This window comes from Alternaria ventricosa, assembly GCF_023758065.1.
Source record: "Alternaria ventricosa strain BMP 2768 chromosome Unknown scaffold_16, whole genome shotgun sequence".
Classification (NCBI taxonomy): domain Eukaryota; kingdom Fungi; phylum Ascomycota; class Dothideomycetes; order Pleosporales; family Pleosporaceae; genus Alternaria; species Alternaria ventricosa.
In genome coordinates, this window is record NW_026055696.1 from 708,235 (window position 1) to 727,392 (window position 19,158).

General features: G+C 53.1%; 6 protein-coding genes across 6 annotated transcripts; 2 read left to right on the forward strand and 4 right to left on the reverse strand.

Annotated features, from left to right (window-relative positions):
• Positions 1-462: 462 nt before the first annotated feature.
• J4E93_008408 (uncharacterized protein) lies at positions 463-2,896 on the reverse strand (the record flags this gene model as incomplete). The annotated part of the gene is made up of 2 exons (XM_049346307.1): positions 463-2,515; positions 2,889-2,896. 2 exons carry the CDS (start codon positions 2,894-2,896, stop codon positions 463-465), a joined length of 2,061 nt encoding a protein of 686 aa, XP_049196708.1.
• A 744-nt stretch (positions 2,897-3,640) lies between these two features.
• On the reverse strand, positions 3,641-4,516 carry J4E93_008409 (uncharacterized protein; the record flags this gene model as incomplete). The annotated part of the gene is given in 2 exon segments (XM_049346308.1): positions 3,641-4,498; positions 4,511-4,516. 2 exon segments carry the CDS (start codon positions 4,514-4,516, stop codon positions 3,641-3,643), a joined length of 864 nt encoding a protein of 287 aa, XP_049196709.1.
• Positions 4,517-4,571: 55 nt separating this feature from the next.
• J4E93_008410 (uncharacterized protein) lies at positions 4,572-5,945 on the reverse strand (the record flags this gene model as incomplete). The annotated part of the gene is given in 2 exon segments (XM_049346309.1): positions 4,572-5,920; positions 5,939-5,945. The coding sequence occupies 2 exon segments, from the start codon at positions 5,943-5,945 to the stop codon at positions 4,572-4,574; spliced, it is 1,356 nt and encodes a 451-aa protein (XP_049196710.1).
• A 728-nt stretch (positions 5,946-6,673) lies between these two features.
• Positions 6,674-10,459, forward strand: J4E93_008411 (uncharacterized protein; the record flags this gene model as incomplete). The annotated part of the gene is made up of 4 exons (XM_049346310.1): positions 6,674-7,896; positions 7,943-9,046; positions 9,099-9,610; positions 9,660-10,459. 4 exons carry the CDS (start codon positions 6,674-6,676, stop codon positions 10,457-10,459), a joined length of 3,639 nt encoding a protein of 1,212 aa, XP_049196711.1.
• Positions 10,460-15,676: 5,217 nt separating this feature from the next.
• J4E93_008412 (uncharacterized protein) lies at positions 15,677-16,819 on the reverse strand (the record flags this gene model as incomplete). Its single annotated transcript, XM_049346311.1, has 2 exons — positions 15,677-16,587; positions 16,690-16,819. 2 exons carry the CDS (start codon positions 16,817-16,819, stop codon positions 15,677-15,679), a joined length of 1,041 nt encoding a protein of 346 aa, XP_049196712.1.
• A 390-nt stretch (positions 16,820-17,209) lies between these two features.
• On the forward strand, positions 17,210-18,050 carry J4E93_008413 (uncharacterized protein; the record flags this gene model as incomplete). The annotated part of the gene is made up of 2 exons (XM_049346312.1): positions 17,210-17,392; positions 17,442-18,050. 2 exons carry the CDS (start codon positions 17,210-17,212, stop codon positions 18,048-18,050), a joined length of 792 nt encoding a protein of 263 aa, XP_049196713.1.
• Positions 18,051-19,158: the final 1,108 nt, after the last annotated feature.

Below are 19,158 nucleotides of genomic sequence, written 5' to 3' on the forward strand. Positions count from 1 at the left end.
CTCTTTCGCCTGTAACTTTGGTGAAAAGGGATGTGGAAGTGTGATGAACAAGAAAGCAAGAGAGGAGCGAGCTTCGCAGTTTATATACTCGCCAGCTTAGCCTCATCACATGTGCGCATGCAAAAAACTCAGCTTCTGGAACCATGGAACGTGGATATCCTAACTGACCAGTCATCCCAACCAGTCATCCTAAGCAGCCAATCCACAGCCCCCCAAACCAAGCACCCGAAGAATGACCACCCTCGCTTCTTAACACCGAATCCAATCATGCCGCTAACATAACAGCGCCATCCCAAAACGCCGTGCTATGCATCCGCATCCGCATTCTCAAGGCCGACTCATCCATGTATCGATGTCGCAATCGTCCTCGTCCTCGTTCGGATTAACCACACCATCGACGTCTTCCTCATAGTCCGACCAATCCGCATCATCCCAGTTATCAGGTACCTCACCAGGTGTCTCCTAACCACCCTTTTTCTCCGAAATATCCACACGCTGCACCCTCGCCCTCTCCTGACTATCCACATCCTCCATATCCACATCCGAGAACCGAACCTGACTCTGCAGTTTCCCATTCGTCCCGGCATCAATATCCATGAGGTCATCGCCGCGACCAACCGTCTCGCTACTGGCGCTGCTCATGGTCCCAGCACCACCACGGTTCGTCTCGACCATTTCCTGCGTAACATGCGCGTCGTCGTCGATTTCCGTATTAGGTGTTAGCGTCGCGGAACTCATGTTTGAATCGTTGCGCGGACGGCTGCTGCTGTTGAACTCTTTAGCGCTGATCTCACTCCAACCATTATCTTCAAAGGCAGGGGGGTTGGTGTCATCCCACCCGCCTGTCGCTGTATTGCCGTAATCGCCATAACCTTCCCATCCCGTAGCATTCTCCTGTAACTCGTGGAGGAAGTTGAGATTATCCTTTTTCGCGAAATCTTGAAGGGGTTTGGGCAGCGGCAGGGGCTCGGCGGCAGTAGCGTCTTCGTTCGCGTAGACGAGCAGGGCGGAGCCGGCTTCGGTCGTAGCGCGCTCGATGACTTCTTGCAGGGAGAGGGGGTCGCGGCGGATCACGGGATTAGCGGATTCGCTGTCGTATTGCATGCGCCACCATTGGGTTGCGTTGGGGATGTCGGATTTGATGTCTGGGTGGCGCACGTAGACTACGTCCCGACGCGTAGCTACGCCCCAGAGTTGGTATGGGCGTTTCATGGCATCTTCCGGGGTCTGGCCTTCGGGGTAGACGATTTCAACGGGCTCGGAGGCCTGCTCTTCCACCTTCTCGGTCATCTCGGTCGTAGTGTCCATAGTTTGGTCGTCGATGGTTGCGGCTTCGTCAGCGCTACCGTCTACGCGCGGCTTGAATCGTCCAGAGATGCCGAAAATCGCCTTCTGCGCTTGTTCGGTCTGCTTTTCCAAGGTTGCAAGCTTGCCCTCGATGCTGTTGTAAAGCTCCTGCAGCTGGGCCAGTACTTCTGCATCCTTGGGAGAACCACCAGAACTTTCAGGCTCAAACGCAGTCATGCTGGTTTTGAGCAGTTGCAGCGACTCAACTTTCTTTGCGCCTGCTTTCTTCGGGGTGTGGTACTTCAGTCTCTCCACCTGCGTCTTGAGCGAGACTAGTTGTTCCTCATGCTGCGTGATCTCGCTGTACATACTATCGATGACGTGTTTGTTCTTCTCGAGGTACCGATCGATGTATAGGGTGGCTGGAATCCGGCATCCCAGATCAGATGCCTGGGTATTCGACGAGGTCAGACGGAGTATCAGCACGTTACTCGCTTCGCGAATATGCGCACTGGCTCCAGCCGAAGCGAAGAGTGTATCATCTAGGACATCGTATAAGTTGAAGTCGGGCCGAAGATTATTGCGTGTGACGGCGGCGTCAAGCACAAAGCTCTCCTGAGTGGTTCCAGCGACATCGACGGTAGATTTGAGATGACCGTTCAAATCGGCGTTCGGGACCTGGCTCTGGAACGCGAAACCCCACGTCACCAGGAACTTGAGCAAATCATCGTCCGGGTCTTCAAGTGGTGGCTGCTCTCTCCAAGCCTCCGACTCGAGCAGTCCGTTGACCGAACCGTAAATACGGTCTGTATTATCTAAAAACGCCATGAGTCGCTGTGCCTCGTGAAGTATCTCGAGGTTGTAAGCTTCCGAAAGTCCAGTGCCGTCTTCGAAGATGCGCGCGGTCGCTGTGGGATTGCCTTTCCACCAATTGTCGCCCTGCCAGTAATCATTTTGTAGTACGCCCGGGCACAGCAGCGCATTTCGGAACAGCGGTATCGAATGGAGTATAGGGATGAGATTGGTAAGGTAGTTGAAGTTTGGCGACGGCTTCAGGATAGCGGGCTGCCCTTCTTCGCGCTTTCGTTGGCTTGGGATGGGGTCAGCAATAATCTCGGTCGTGGTTGGGACTAGAGCCCACTGAGAGGCATCGTAGTTGGCTCCAGTAGCCGGTCTGAAGTTAGAAGAGCCGGTAACTCCCATTTCCTGGCCCTCAATGCCTGAATGTCTGTCAGCACTTGCGACGTGATGCTCGAGGCGCATTCGCTGCACTGACTTTGTATGGGCGCATCGCCGGCTTGTGCTTGTGTAGAGGCGACACTGGTTCGAGAAGGCGGGCGCGTGGGTGCTCTGCTATTGACGTTGCTATGGGGGTAGTTGTCGAGACCTGGACCATAGTCAATATTGAATGCTGAAATCCGCCACTGTCAGCCGTGTTATCCTAGGGAGTCTTCCAAGCCTGAGCTGACGTACTGGGAACGTTGGTGTCGTCTATACCGTAGCCGGCGCCCGCAAAGGCAGTCTCGTCCCACTTGGCCTGTGAGTTGCGCAGGTGGGTCTTCAAAGAAGAAATACCTCCTTGGTCCATACTGCTGAAGTACTTGTCCATGGCGGCCTCGACATTGTTGCCATGATTCTATATACGTAGTTAGCGCTTTGTCGCAGGGCGCAAACAGATTGTGGGCTATTTGGACATACAGCGAGGAGCTGCCTGGCTTCCTGTCTGTCAAGCTGTTCCACCCCGAAATTAAAGAGGAGGTCGATGTTGTCTTCTATTTGAGCGTCCGACATGGTTGCTAGGTGTGTGATATAGCGTGCGTGGTGATAGCAATGTTGGCGCAGTTGAGATCTTTGATGCGGGCGGGCGGCGAGCAAGCCGGCGCAAGTGAGGTGGAACCGGCAGCGCGGGTGCCAAGGCGAGCAAACGGAAGCCGCTCAGGTGTAGCAGGCAGGCGTGTATCGGTCGGGTGTAGAGAGGGCAGTCGCGCTCATACGTGAGGCTGCATGGCGGGGAGCTTCTAGAAGAACGAGCTTCGCGGAGGAGCATGCGGGCAGCGGAGCGATGATGTCGCTAATGCCGGCGGAGCAGGGGTCAGGCTTCATAGCCGACGGTCTACCACCCCGCGTCACACAGCATTGCTTTTCTGGACGTCTTATAATGCATTGAGTGATGTGTAAAATTTTAGTTAAGACGTTGCTCGTTCTCATCTATTCATTCCCTGGTATCGACACCTCCGTATCCTTGTGATAGTACATATACTCTTACATCTATGTTTTAGAACGTTCAATCATGTAACCATTTACCGTCTAGACCCCAGATAGGGGACGAACGCCAGATCCCTAACCGTCACTTTTACGATGGTACTGAGGGCAAGCCATCTAAGACTTCCTCCTTCTTTTCCTTGGAAAGTGATTCGTCTGGCTTGGATTCCTCACTGTAGGGCTCCTCCGCTGCCTGCTCTTGAGAGACCTCGGTCTTGTCAGAGCCTTCAGTCTCCTTCGTAAGTTCATAGTCTGACGACACGACCTTTGCGTCTGAACCGGGGCCAAGCGGCCGGAAAACCTGCACGCCCTTCGCGTCATTGAGCTTGTCTTGCTCCTCTCTCCACTTGCGTCCACGGTTGGTGTAGCGCGAGATGACATCACGGTAGTGCTTGAGACTCTTATCGATCGCTTCCTCGTCTTGTCCGATAAGCTCGTGTCTTCGCGCCTTCAGCGCTGAGTACAACTTCCAGCGTGTTTCCGCGGGTATTTCCTTCAAATGGTACTCAAGTTTCCAGTCGTCGTACTCGCTCAGCTGTTCTGGACGGTCCACGTAGCCTCCGTTGACCTGACTGCGGACAGTCAGCGTCCAGCCCATCAACGGTCCCTTGGGGACTGGTGTTGGCTGCACGGTCTCTTCTGCGCTGGCTTCTTCGCCTTCGGCAGGCTCCGCAACCGCGTCTTGCTCCTCGGCAGCTTCTTCGGCAGCCTCTTCGGCAACGTTCTCAGTAGACTCTTCAATATTAGTCAAAGGTTCGTCTTCTCGGGCTGTAGGTTCCTGCGGGGCCTGGTCTGCACCGATTTGTTCGTCAACGTCGTCTTGAGCTTCTTGCCAAGCGGCCTGAGCTTCAGGGTCGTCCTTTCCAATACCAACAACGCGTCGTGCAAACTCTTGCTGAGCGGCCTCTCCCGCGTTTTGTATCTCGTCCGCTTGCTCCTCGGTGACGGGCTCGGCAAACACGTACATGAACGGCGTCTTGCCTTCGCGCGCTTCAAAGTGTAACCGGATAGACTGGTAATTGTTAGCGAAGACCCCTGGTAGTGGAACGAAAGCTTACCGTTTCGGGGAATTCAACAGTGGCCTTGGTAAGGATTTCATCGACGAGACCTAAAGACAGCTTGAACTCTTGATCTCCTAGTACCGTATCGTGCTGGCCGTGAAGGACAGCATCCATGTCGGAGAGACTCAAGTATTGGAAGCCGAAGATGCGCTCAATGTTGTGGTAAGCGATGAAGATGCCGTCCATGCGTCCCATGCGGGCTTGGAGGGAGTATTTCAGCATGGTCGCACGCGTCATGTCGTAGAACTCGCGCTCGAACGACTCCCACTCGCCCAGATTGTAACGAAGCTGGTAGCCAGCGCCCTGTTCGTATTCCTTGTGGTTCATGCGGATCGAGATGACGGCTCGCGTCTTCAAATCAAAAACACCCGTTCCAGGTAACCGCGGATCGATTGCATCCAGCTGCGAGCGCATCAGGAGATTACCCTGCTTCGAGTAGTGGTAGCATCGGCCAGCCTCCTTCTCGACGGCTGCCTTTTCTGGGTTGGACCTTCTAAACTTTTCGAATTCGCTGCGTTCGGTTGTGAGGAGCTTCTCTAGCGAGTGACCCAGCCAGCTCATGATGTTGGGGCTTTCGTAAGACTTGTCGGCGTCCAAGGCATAGATACCGTCCGTGTATCGCAGGAAGACGGCACTGGGGCCAAGCGTGATTCGGGAGAATCTGGGCGTAGGGTCAGGAAACTGGCGGGATAGCATGCCGTGGTTCAGTTTGCGGAAGTTTGAGAGGACGTAGTGAAAGTGCTGGAGCATGCTCGACATACTCGAGGTAGAACCTGTGAACTTTGTGCCAACCTGCTTTGTCAAGGCCAGCAGAGTCTCATCCTTGGAGGAGGTCTTGTATTCGCTCAGCGCTTCAAAATCGAACTCGTTCGCCGGCATGATCTTCTCGAGATAGGGATCGAAGTTGTACACTCGCGAGCGTGGGTCCTGCAGGCGATATACACCGGGGTTGAAGAGGACGCGGTCGAGACCATACGATAGCATGGGAACAGGTGGCTTGCCGACCTTGATCTCCTCGAAGTTGAGGTCGTCGGGGAACATCTCGCTGATGGGAATCGACTCTCGTTCTTCGTCCTGTTTCTGTCTCCTTGCCTTCTTGTCACCCAGAAGGGCCTCGATGAGAGATTTTGATCCATCCTCCGCCTTGACAGTTTCCTCTTGGCTATCGGAGCTCTTTCCCTTCTTCCTAACGGAGACTTTTCTGGGAGCGACTGGCTTGGATTTGGATGGGGCGGCTCGGGTGTTCTTCAGTCGGGTCTGGCTGCGGGCAGCGCAGAAGAGGCAGACGGGCGTCCGGTGCCATTGCGCGGCTGGCGACAGCTGGCGACGCAGCATTGGGAGGGGCGAGGCGGCGTGGGCGTGCGGGTGGCGTTTCACACACGATGGAAGTGACGCTCGGTCGCGACTGCACAGAAAATATGTCGGCGTTTGTTAACGCCGGGCGATCATTGCGATCACCATGTGACGTACACGTGCGAGCGACCAGCACACGCCCGGGAGTGGACGCGTGGAAAGCGACGAGATACCAGAGACCCACCCTGAATCCACCCCTACTCGTCGTATCTCGCCCGTACTGCGCTGCGTACATCTTGTCCTGTCATTTCCCTGCAAACGCCGTGTGATTGTCGGGCCGGTGTGTAGCAGCCCGTCGCCTCTACGCACTGGTAGACCTGGCACCATAGAACCTTGGAAGACTGCAGACGGCCGGCGAAATCACGTCTTCAGTCCTCATGCCACGGAATTATGAGACGTCGTGATTACAGCACGCCTGCCAACCCCCTCCCGCCCCAAGCCGAGCCCGCCTTCTGCACCTGCTGCATCTGCTGCTGCACCTAATTGCTCCGCCGTTGACCTCCGCATTGTCTCGCGTTGCGCCCTCACCGTGATTGGCCCTACCGCCTTTCTGTGCCCAACCCTGCTATTCTGCCCCAATTTCCACCGCAGCTCTTCCGAACTCATCTTCCGACGCGACAATTGCCTCCTTCCCCCAGGAGCCCCTCTGAATGCGATAGTTGTGTCGCCGAGCTCGTGCTGGGCTGCGCGCGCCGATCAGGAATCTCGGAATGTCCAAAGACAAACGACGGAGCATCTTTGGTCGCGGCTCTCTGAATGCCTTCGCGTCGCAAAGCAACAAAGATGAATCGCAGCCCTCGAATCTGCTGCGCAAGCGGCGCACGGCGTCCTTCATGTCCAACCTGTCCGATGTGTCGCAGTACACCGAGACCCCATCCTCCAACGGCAGCACGGTAGCGGGGAGCAGTCACGTCAGGGAAACGATAGATGGGCAGCGGCCAAGTCTTTCGAAGAACAGCCTCAAGCGCGCCAGCTCTGTCTTCAGCTCCTTCCGCGGCTACAAACTCTCTGCCGACGACGACCCCGAGCCTCTCTCGGCAACATCAACACGAACATCAACTGGCTTTGGAGAATACATATGGGAAGATGTGCACGATCGCCAGGTGCTACAGCATGGCGAGGTCCAGACGAGCAGCTCCATGTTCAGGAAGAAGAGGGAATACCTGGTCCTGACCGAGAAGCATCTCATCCGGTTCAAGAATCACGCGAAAGCGATCGAAGCATTTCCTGGGTACGTTCCAGTGTCGACAGTGGCCCATACCAAGACTAACAAGTGCAGGATACCTTCGCCGAACAACCGCATGAGCTACTACCGCCACAGCCACAGCCCCTCGACCGGATCGTCCCACGAGCTTCAGTCTATGGCTTCGGAATCGTCTGGAGACCGCCACCAAGGCATACCTCTACGCCATATCGTTGCCGTATACCATCTCGACGACGGTCGGCCGCACTTTGCGTTGGAACTCTATTATTTGGACGACGAGACGAACAACGCCTCATCCATGACTCTGCAATTCGGGGACCCAGAAGAGATGTTTTCATGGCTCAAGGCCATAAGAGAAGCAGCGAACAGGGCACGGCTGTCTGACGCGAAGCCCATCTCCGCACACAACTCCCATCTGGCTGCGCGTGTCGTTGAAGCAGAACGCGACTATGTACCTCCACATTACGCCATATACAAAGTCGTTCTCCGACCGCAAGGAAAGACAACGACGCGAGCCTCAACTGATGATCTTGCCAAAGTTTCTGCTTCAGTATGTTTCCTTGCTATTGGTGTGCACAAAGTACACATTATCCCGTTGTTCAAACCATCCTCACAACGGTCTTCCAGTCCATCACTGGCTGCTCATAGCACCCAGTCGTCGCATGGTATCCTAACGCTGACTGAAGTATGCGTGACCGAGATTGACGATACGTTCCAGTTAACCTTCCGGTGGGTATTCCTCCTGCGCTATAAGAATACCGCTAACAGCACACAGAAAGCCGCTTGAACGTCCCAAAGTTCTCCATCTGGCGTCATTAGCTTCGCGGGATATTGCTGTCCGTCTGCGATCCATAGAAGCTAGTCTCAGACCTGAGTGGGAGACGCGACCTTTTGACTTCCTTGTTCCAGACGAAGTGTATCATGACGTTGCGCGACAAGAAAGCCCACATCCGATGGACCAAGATTCTTTGGATAGAACCTTGATTGGATATTGTGTTGCTTACGATGTACAGCCAGAGAACATCAGCTATCAGATTACCTACCCTGCCGAGGACGCACCGCGCTTTGAGCTCCTACCACCTGTCGGATTACGCAGAACCCAGTATAATACCCTCGAGCTACTCGCCGTCATGCGTGCTCTGCGCTACAACGAGACCTTTGGCGGTATTTCGTTCAAAGACGTAAAACTGGATGTCTTGAATGGACTGAAAGATCCGAACGGCGCTGAGCACCTTTGCCTCAAGACAAAACGCGGTACATATGCACGGCTAGATATCGAAGAGCTGGAACGCTCTTGTTTACTAGTGCAAGAGATCCGCGCTCTGGCCTTGACGAACCGAAAGCTGCGTAGAATGGACTTTACCTCATGCATATCGAGAAAACCTAGAGACCACGGGGAATCTAGAGGCAGTGCGAGAGATCAAGGTTGCGGCATTGTGGAAGCCCTGTTTCCGCTATGCAAGTACCAGACCACCAATGTTGATTGGATAGCATTGAACAAAATACAACTTGGAGATACTGATTTGGATTACCTCGTCGCAGCAGGTGTCGAGCGAGCTTGCCATTTCCGCGGACTTGAGTTGAGTGGGTGTGGTCTTACGGACCGCTCGCTCTCTCTTGTACTGGATGCGATCCGCGCGCAGGAAACCACCCTCGAAGCTTTGGATCTGTCGTCGAACCCGTTCAGATTATCACCGAGCATGTTCGACTCTCAGATTGGCGTTTTTGGATACCTCACGCGACTCAACCTGTCGCATGTTGCACGCTCCTCGGGTCTGGAGTCGCTAATATCGGTCGAAACCTTTGCTGGCTGGAGATTACAGGAGTTGATTCTGAGTGGCACCTCGCTCAACTCCGCCATGGTCGACGCAATAGCTGGGTTCGTCATCCACACACTCCATATGTCGCCACCCCTGCTAACCACCGCGTAGTTACCTTGTCAACTACAAGCAATCGTCAGCTCTCCGTGAACTACGATTGGATCATTGCTTTTTGACTGGAAGTGACATTGCTTACCTTTTGCACTCAATGACCGAGCATCCTGGAAAAGCTCGCGAGTTACATTTGGATGTCAGTGAGAACAACATCGAAGAAGACCTGGATAAGTTGACCAGGGCGATCTCGAAAGGTCTCGCCCCATCCAACTTCACCCTCCGCCTTCTAGAGTTCGAAGAGGACGCCGACTTCCGCAAGATGATACTTGCGTTAGCCGCCAATAACACCATCCGACAGCTTGATATCTCACGAGCATCGTTACCATGCGATGCCTCGGAAGAGACTTGTCAAGCGATGGAGAAGATGTTTGCCGATAACACCAGTCTTGAGTGGCTTGACATCTCCGGAGAAGACTCCCGGCTGGAGACAACCAAGTTAGGTGTTGGCATCAACCGAGCACTACGGGGTTTGCAGCGCAACCGAACCCTGCGCGCCTTGTACATCAGATGTGAGTTGACACACCTCCATACTTAGTGACAAACGACTGACAGTACCAGACCAGAAACTCGGCGTCCAAGGCGCCAGCACCCTCGCCGACGTCCTCAAAGTAAACACGACCCTCCAATACCTCTACTGCGAAGACAACGGCATAGCCCTAACCGGCTTCACCGACCTCGTCAACGCCCTCCACCGCAACACCACCCTCCTCTTCCTCCCCACGATGCAAGAATCGCGACAAATGGCCCTCAAGCAAACCGAAGACCAAGTAAAATCCATGCGCGACGACGTCTCCCTCCCCACGTCCTCAAAATCCAGCTCGGTCCGCAGCCGCCTCACCAACCGCGTCGTCAGCGGCAAGTCCTCCAAAGAACCAAACTACCCCATGGGCCTTTCCGATCAGGATATTAAGGCTGCGCTCGGCCTTGTAGATGAGAGTTGGGCTCGCCAAGAATACAGACTCCAACAATACCTCCAACGCAACCACAACCTCGCCCACGGCATCCCCACCGCCATGGACGTCGACGAAGAAGACTTTGAGCGCCCCGACACCGCAAGTTCTCTCGGCAAGATACTCGAAAAAGTCACTATTGAAAGCACTCCAACACGGGAAAAAGACGTCCAGCTAGGAATGGGAATGGATATGTATAGCCCGAAGTCGAAGCCCAGTGGTGAGAAGGATGTGACCCAGCTGGGTGTTTATACCCCCGAGTTTTATCTTCCGGAGCTGCATACACCGGGGAGTGGGATAGGGACGCCGAGGAGCGAGGTTGTGGATTATGATGTTACGCCTTTGGAGAAGGAGCTTGAGATGAGCTTTGGGGAGAATAGGAGGGCTTTTCCGTTTCCGACGAGGTGATGAGATGGTACCGACATAGGTTCGTTCCATACTCGCCTACGCTCACCACCTTCGATTACGATCGCCGCCCATGTACATATAGAAGTTTGTTTCGCATACCGGCCCTCTTGCGAGAGATACTAGGGGGCTCATTCGGCGTTTTGTCTTCCTTCTTTATGTTTCTCTTCGACTTCTTTCGTCATAGCATGCAACAATACGATTGGGATATGCATATCGGAGTGAGCTGGGTTTGGATATCGAAATCTGGGATATTATACCATAGATGTATTTGAATAAGTGAAAGAGTTGTATTCTTTGCCAATATTCATTCCTGTTTCGGCAGTTCCTTTTTAACGATGGTTGCTGTGAACAGGCGTTCGTCCGATCGTGGGCTCAAATGTACATCTGCAGTACCCCACATGCACCCCACCAAACAAGCTCAACCGTCCGAGCTTCAGCCGAAAATGTAGGCTGACATCACCTCTCCAGGGCTTCTTTCCGTCACGACCCCGGAACCTTTCCCAATTCTACAGATCCATCCAAGTCAATTGGAACGACCACGCTCGCGATTATTCTAGATCACTGCGTTTGCCACCCAACAGCTGGCCTGTCTACGCCATATTCTCAGATGACTGTTTAAGCACTGTTCCTCACGTGCGCACGTAATCATGGTGAGACAACATGGTAGTTTGACAAAGGACGACGAGACGAATCAGGCGGCTTGGGAGGCGGCTAAGGGAGCGTTGGTTGGGGGAACGAAGGTATGCTTCTTTTTCTCTTTTACGCGTTGTCGGGGTGGTATTTCTTGGAAGTTTGCGTGTTATGGGGGTTGGTCTGAAAAGATTTGGGGTCATAAGAGATGGATGTAGTGTCGCGTGTCCTGGAGGATCACTTATACTGGTTCATGTCTTTTGGTCAATTGGCGCGCCAGGGTATGAGGATCTCGGGGGTGTGCGTGCAACATGCGAAAGAGAAGGAATGGAATTGGGTTTACAGAAATGGATTGGGATTTGATAGTATGGCGGCTGACTTCAAAACACAGTGGGGTGCTTTCTTCGCCGTGGCAGGCGGTGTTGCATACGCTTTTTCGCCTGTATACAAGGGTCTTACTGTTCAGTTCAAGACGTATGTTTATTCCGTCGCTTCCTTCCCTCTTTCTTCCTATCCCATTCCATCCCCGCCCTCCCCAAACACCCTCTCATCAATCACCCCACTAACCCAACGCAGGTACATACAAATGTCAGGCATGATACTCGGCGGGTACCTGGAAGCCGACAAGCGCATGATCAACTACCAACACCGCGTCCGACACCACAAGCGGGTTGCTAGGGATATGGAGATCTGGAGAAGGTACGAGGATTCTTATGAGGAGAGGGGAACGCCGGGGGTGGGGGCTGAGAGTGATGTGCATGGACCGAACGGGAAGGGGAATTGAGGTGCGGGATGATTGGCGAATCTGCAAGAATGAAGGTTTGGTGTTTGTGCGGGTGAGCATGGCAAACAAGTATTACTGCTTCTCGCTATATGAATCATTCTTCTCCATCTGTCTCTTTGTCACACTCAACACCCCAACTCTACCTACACAACTCCCAGAATGACAACTGAGTTCCAGAAACTAGCTGTACTAGACAACTACTCCGACCCTCCAACCCTACGTACAGCGGGTACGTGGGGTCTCTCAGGCAAAATCACGCATCAGTATGCACTTAGCAAGGGATGGACACTGCTCCGCTTTGAGCAATTAACAGAGTTCGTGTGTAGCAAATGTGAGCAGCAGAAGCAGGCCCGTCTCGTAGCTGTAAAGGGTGTGCTGTGGGAAGCTATTGATTCCAAGTCATGTCAGGCGTGTTATGACCAGCGGATTGCTGCACTTCGTCGTGATAGAGATCTGGAATTATCTACTGCGAGATTGCATTGCTGACTTGGTCTTGTAAAGTAATAATGAAAAGACATCATCGCTGCACTTCTAGAAGGTGTGGTGTTCCTGCAGCCAGACCTCTGGCAGCCAATGACGTGATGGAGCGCGAAAGGGTATAGCGCCCCCACCCGCGCCGCGGCCTTCCAAGGTTTTAAGCCACCTTGCGAATTCGCTTGCTCCTCTTTCTCCAGGCAGCACCAGCTGGTCCTCGTTCACGACACCTCACGACTTCACGACTTCACGTATACACGGCGATAGCTTTGAGTAACGATGGATGTCTTTTGGACGCTCCCGCCCGTCTCTAGGTAAGCTTCTCTCCTCCAAGTAGCTCAGCTCGTAGCTCTCACCTCATTCCCAGCTACGCGCAAACAACACGTCGCACAATCGCTAACAATCCCTCACAGGACTATCACAGCTGCAGCAGTCGTTGTATCGGCTGCAGGCTACAGCGGACTTCTCAGCCTCTATCACTACATCTTCGTTAGCCAATATGTCTTCACGGTGTCGATGCTCCCGCAGCTCTGGCGACTCTTCACAGCGTTTCTGATTACGAAACCGAAGTTCGGCATCCTGCTAGACCCCTACTTTCTATACCAGTACGGCAGCTCCATCGAGCGGGAGTCGCCTCGCTTCAAGGATCCAGGCGACTTCTTCGTGTACACTTTGTTCCTCGGTAGCGTCATTGTCGTAAGTACCCACTGCACACACGCGTACATAGCTTCCATCGCATCGACACAACTGTCTGCGACGTCTCGACTTCGGTCAAAATCACCTCCGCATATCTGCCCGCCCAGCCTGTTATTCCTAGCTGAAGCGGTTCCTGGAACGGAGGAAGAACACCCTTGCACATCATGCGGTTCCGTCATTCGCAATCATATAAAGGGACTTGTGTGGTGTGTAGGCATGGTGGGATTGTCACTTGAGAAAGCTTTGCGAATGCTCTCCATTTCGCAAGGCGGTGTTGGCTCCCTACATACTTTCGCGATTCGTTTCGCTTTGTTCACCTGCATCTTCTCGTCTTGATATCAGTGTGCTGTGGATGGACTTGTGCTAACAGTCCGCGCAAAGGCAACAGCAGGTGGCATCCTAAACCAATACACCTTTCTCCCGTCGCTGTCCCTCGCCTACGCATACACGTTCGCCCAAGATAATCCTACCCGCTCCGTATCCTTCTTCGTCATCACCTTCGAAAGCAAATACCTGCCCTTCGCTATGCTCTTCATGGCCTTTGTCATGGACGGTCCTGATGCCGCACTCGGACAGCTTATGGGTCTCCTCGCCGCACACTTGTACGACTTTCTGACAAGGATCTGGCCTACGTTTGGCGGTGGCAAAAACTACATTCGCACACCTGAGATGGTGAAGCGCTGGTTCGGTGCTGCGCCGGGCAGCGTGCAGAACAGAGGATATGGGCATGTTGTGCAGGGACGGGGAGGTGCTGCGCAGCCTAGTGCGGCGAGGGCGACAGGCAATGCTTGGGGTGGAATGGGTCCAGGGAGGAGATTGGGGGAATAGACGTATGCGGCTGAGAATGTCGCGTGCGTTTGCACATTGAGGCTGGGTATTGTGGGTCTTGGAGCTTTGGCACTTGATTGCACTGTCTTGATAGACGAGGTCTACACACCTTCACAAGTTCTTCCTGCCGATCCAGCTATTTCTTGATTCGCTGACTTGGTTTGGAAATCTGCAACGATGCTGCAAACTAACTTAGCGAATCAGGGAATAGCTGGATCGGCGGGAAAGAAGCTTTAGCCCTTATCTGCATTGTCTAGATGGACGAGGTTTAAACACGTTCACAATTTGTTCCTGCTACGCGAGGTACTGCCGTGCGATCAGTGTTAATCTCCAACGATTCGCTCAAACAGTTCCAAATCACCTGGACTGGGAGGAAACACGTGGTGACATGATCAACATGACATTATTCAATTCATTTCGTCCAATGCCTCTTGGCTATAATACAATTCCTCTTCCTCTACATGTCATGAGATTCATTTACTTTGAGCTCCCAGCAGGATTGCTCGGTCCATCAACAGCCCTCTCGACATGCCCTGCGATCCCATTCTTGCTCGCATCGAACTGGCTTCCAATCACGCCGTCCTTGCTGAATGGGCCACCGACTTTCTCGCCGATTTGGCCGATTGCGCCGTCGGGGTTGACTACAAGATCTTGTGTTAGCCAAATGTCTTTCTTTACAAGTTGTGTGAAGATGGTAGAGAGCAACATACAGTTCTTGCCAATAGCACCCGCACTGCTTATCACACTGGGGTTTGACTGGGGGATAGCATTCGTGCCCTTGTTTGCGCCGAGCTTGTCAGCTGCGGCGGTGGTGTTGTCGGTCATGTTTCCGGACATGTTGGGTGTGGATTGGTTCGCTGTGCCGAGGCCGAGTTGTTCTTGGAGGGGACCGGTGGATTTGGGCATTTAGTTGATATGAAGAGTCAAATTGATGAGAAATCACTTATGGAAAAGGGTAGGGTTTCTTATATGAATGGTGGTGGTGGTTATGCATGGAAAGTACGTCACGAAAGGGTAAGTGAGGACAAGTGACGATGGTGACGATGGTGATGTCATGATGATATGGAAGTGGTGGGAGCGCAATTGCAGAAACACGCATTCGGATAAAGTCGATGATGTATCTAGTGAGTAGCTTCCGTGGATCTCGATTATGTCCTTCTCGCATTGCTAAGAAGTGGGGTTGCGCATCTGGTGATCGTGGTTGTGATTTGCTACTTGGGCCGACTATGGCGTTATGCAGCTGTCATGTACCTCCACGCGTGATCTACATGGAAAGGTACCCGCACGGTTGGACATGGACGTAATGGGTTTGGGGAGGTGGAATGTGATTTCATATGGCTTGCTGGTATCGTTGCTGGTTGGTGCCGAGGACTACTGTATGGATCTAGGCGGTAATTACATGCGCGTCATGGCTAGGTGCGTCTCTTTGCTCGTGCGCCGCCTACTTTGGGGAATGACAGTGGGAGTTTCAGCTTCGCGATGAAGTGGTTGGCGGTTTCGGCTTTGGTGAGCTTCATGCGTGTGAGGTCGGTTTGGGTTGGGGCGTTGAGCTTGCATCCGAGTTCGGCGAAGTATTGCTTGATCCTGTGTGGTGTTAGCATAGGTCAGGTCGAGTGGTTCTTGGGGGACGTACTCCTTGTTCTCGAGCTTCAGATCTTCTCGCAGGTCGTTCACGTCGACTTCGTAATCGTCCACTGTGAGTGCTGCCGCCGCGATATGTGTCATGAGGTTATCGACGTGCCAGCGAGACATCTCAAAGGAACTGCACAGGTTAGCCAGTCTTCATGAAACAGTCGTTGATAAACTTACCCCTCGGGGGCAAACTTCCTCCTGATGGCCATGAGTTGACCCGCAGGCGTGTCCTCACCCATCGCTTCCTCCAATTTTCCCTTCATGGGGATCTTCTTCGGCCGAGGTCCACCTCCTCCGATCAATGCGGAGTTGAAGTTGATGCAAAGCAGTATGAATCGCAGGGCCTTCAACTTCTGTATCTGTTTGTTCTTGGCAAGCTTTACGATGCGCTTAGCAACGTATTTACTGGCCACGCTGACACCCTCGCCGACTGATGATTTTTGAACCCAGTCCTGGACATCGAGCATGGTCATGAGATCGCTTCCAATCACAACATCCGTAGGGTAAACATCGGCTGGGTATTCGGCTGCAAGGTTGGGTGTCGGTCGAGGCTTGGAGCTGTCCACGGCTGCTGCGAGATCGTCCTTGTTCGGCATGACCGCTGTCGCAGAGGACATTTGCTGCAGCACGTTCTCGGCAACTGCATCGGTTCTCGCTGCGTCCTCGGCACCAGTTCCGCTCTTGATGGCGTTGAGCGTCCGGTCTTCAAGTGCCTTCCTCGACTTCTTAGATCCGAACTCTGCTGCGAGAGCAGCTCTCTTTGCCATGACAGTGTTTTGTGCCGCATCCAACGCCTCCTGCTCCTCGCGCATTTCTTGTGCTTCGCTTCGCAGTGTGCTTCGTACGACAACTCTCTTGACTGGGACGATCTGTAGCTTGCTTGTCGCAGGGTCGAATACGCCGATGTAGTCTTGTAGCTGGCTCTCGGCGCTTCCATCATGCTCTTCCTGTGCGATGTAATCTAAACGAGGGTGGCCGGATGATTGGAACAGCATTTCGGTTTCCTCGCCTTGTGGTCGGATCTTGGTGCGCTTGTACGGGTTGAAGGATATCTTCGATGGGATGCTGAGACCGGGTGTGACAGCTTGAGCGCGTTAGAAGAAAAGTCCGCAGGGTATTTTGAGGTTTTCCGTCATTTGCGATGGGTTTTGACGCCATGCGACAGCCTCGAGAAGTGCTATCATACCTAGAAGCGGACCCAGAGTCTCTTTATTCTCTACCATCTTGACGCGGACATTTCCCGTCGGCGCAACGGCCGTCTTCTTCTTCGGCCGTTGGCCATTCTGCTCTTGTCTCTTTCTCTTCTTTTCACTCATGTCGGCGTTGCGGTTCCGATATGGCAGCATGGGTCGCGTTGTGTCAAAAAGTTCGATCGCGAATTGGCAGAACTTTGGGCGGTCAGCTAGCAGCCATAGCCGAGCGACAGGGGTATCAGCAGCGCTAACACCGAACTGTCCTAGCGCATCCGCGATGACGTCCACGCGACGGACGCGTTCCAGACTTCCGCATCCGCATCGCAAGTGCGGCCACGGCACACACGGAGCTTCCCTCTATTGAATCCCTTGTATCTAGTCAAGCAGTCGCCCTGAGACAGTAAACAATTTAACTCTATCTCCGCCCTCCGTCTTTCATCACCCATTATCACCATCCATTGATTCATTAACCACTGTACTGCTACCAAGCGCACCTATCTCACCAACCTCACCATGCCCACCGTCCTCCAGACAGCTGGCGACATGGTCGACAACCTCGGGAACAAGATCCACTACACCACGCGAAGAGTTGGTGACCAGATCGAGACCACCACCAACCAGGTCCTGCCACCCAAGCAGCGCGAGCATATGCTTGAGAGAGCCCGAGACTACGCCCATCAGAACCCCAAAGTAGCCGTAAGTTGTTCGATAGCATCTGACGATTCCTATCAATGACACGATACAGGCCTTCCTGACGACCCAAACCGCATTGACTGGTCTTCCTCTCGCCCTCTTCCTCGCCTTCGCAACAACCACCCTCCTCGTCTCCCTATCAACCTGCCTCTTCCTCGGCCTCCTCGTCTCAATCGCCATCACCTTCTTCCTCGTCGGCTTCGCGCTCCTCTTCGTCGTCCCCACCGTCATCATCGCCAGCTGTTCAGCAACCTTCATCTTCATCTGGGGCTTCGTGGGCTACATCATCCTACGCAGGTTCAATGAGGGTGAGGAGCTTCAGCGTGGCACTCCCGTTGGCGATAAGTTGTACAAGTTAACAGGCGGTAGATCGGGATATCTACAAAGCGATCAGACATCTTCGGAGAGCAGCAGTGACCGAAGGAGGCTGGGTGGTGGAAATGCTGCGAACGGCTCTAATGGCGGTGCTGGGCACGCACATGGTGGTGTATCGTCGCACAAGGGCGATGGCGGGCCTGTGAATGGCGTGAATGGTACTCAAGGTGCTGTTGAGTGGGAGAGGAAGTGGGCGGATGGCGTGCAGCCGAAGCCTGTGGTTCTGGAGACCGACAATGTCTTTGAGGTGTTGAAAGCGGTAAGTAAACTCCCAGTTCTGCGTTAATGCCCAGCTAATTGTCGAAAACAGGAGGCTCCAGTTTCCTAGAAGCGTGCCTGGGACTCGAGCTCGGGTTGCAGGTCTTGACGTATCAATATTCCTATAGCACCTTCTCACGCAATCGCGCTACCCTAGATGTACTGAAATAAACCTCTACTACTGTACGCTTCACATAGCATGAGATGTATACTTGTGAATTTTCGACACGTCCTCACAAGTCTCTCCCGATTTTCGACATCACGTGCAATTCCAGATTGCTGACATCTATATAAAAGCTCCCTCCAGCTCCGCTTCATCACTGCTTCATCAACTTTACCTTTTCTTTTGTCGAAAAATGAACGGTCCACCGTCCATGTCCTGTTTCTGGTCTTTCCAAAACAGAATCAAACTTCCGCCATGAGCGCTTGTTCAAAAGAGTCACTACATGACGAGGGCAAGTCCCCGTCTCGGCACTTCCTGTCATCACCACAGAAATTCAAACTTCTACCAAATGTCACCGACACTGTGTTTATGTGCTGAGTGCACGCCCGACTCCAAAATTTCCACCAAAATCCATCGAAAGAAATGGCATGTGCCGTGTTGTCCTGTCCAAAAACAACGATGGCTGAGCAAATGTGTGTCGCCTTGCTGTGAGCAAAAGAAAGCACAAGAAAATACATGTCTTTGAGCTACCAAAACGAAGTAGGGCAAGAAGAGAAGAATGGCGTTGCTGGCTTACATTGGCGCCCTAGTCGTATTCAACCTCTTCTTCGATCAAAAGGACTACACGTATGTACATGTGATATACAGTCCTGGGTACACGTTCGGCCCATCGAAACGCGTTGTGTGGATTTCTCGAACTGCTCAAGTCATATTATAGGACTAAAACATGTGTTTTTGGATTTGGAGATGGGCAGCCTGTTGCGGCTATATAAACACCTTCTCTCGCTGCCAGAGTCTTCTCTCCTCATCACCTCTTTCCTGTACAGGATCTCTAAAAATTCCCAAGATCATGTGTGATGTTTCGTCGGACTTGCGTCTCTCAAAACCAAGTTCTGTTTGGCCGATGTTCTGTGCAGCACTTCCAAAAATCATGTCCGACTTCAATCATGGCTTGGTCCGATCTCTCAAAACT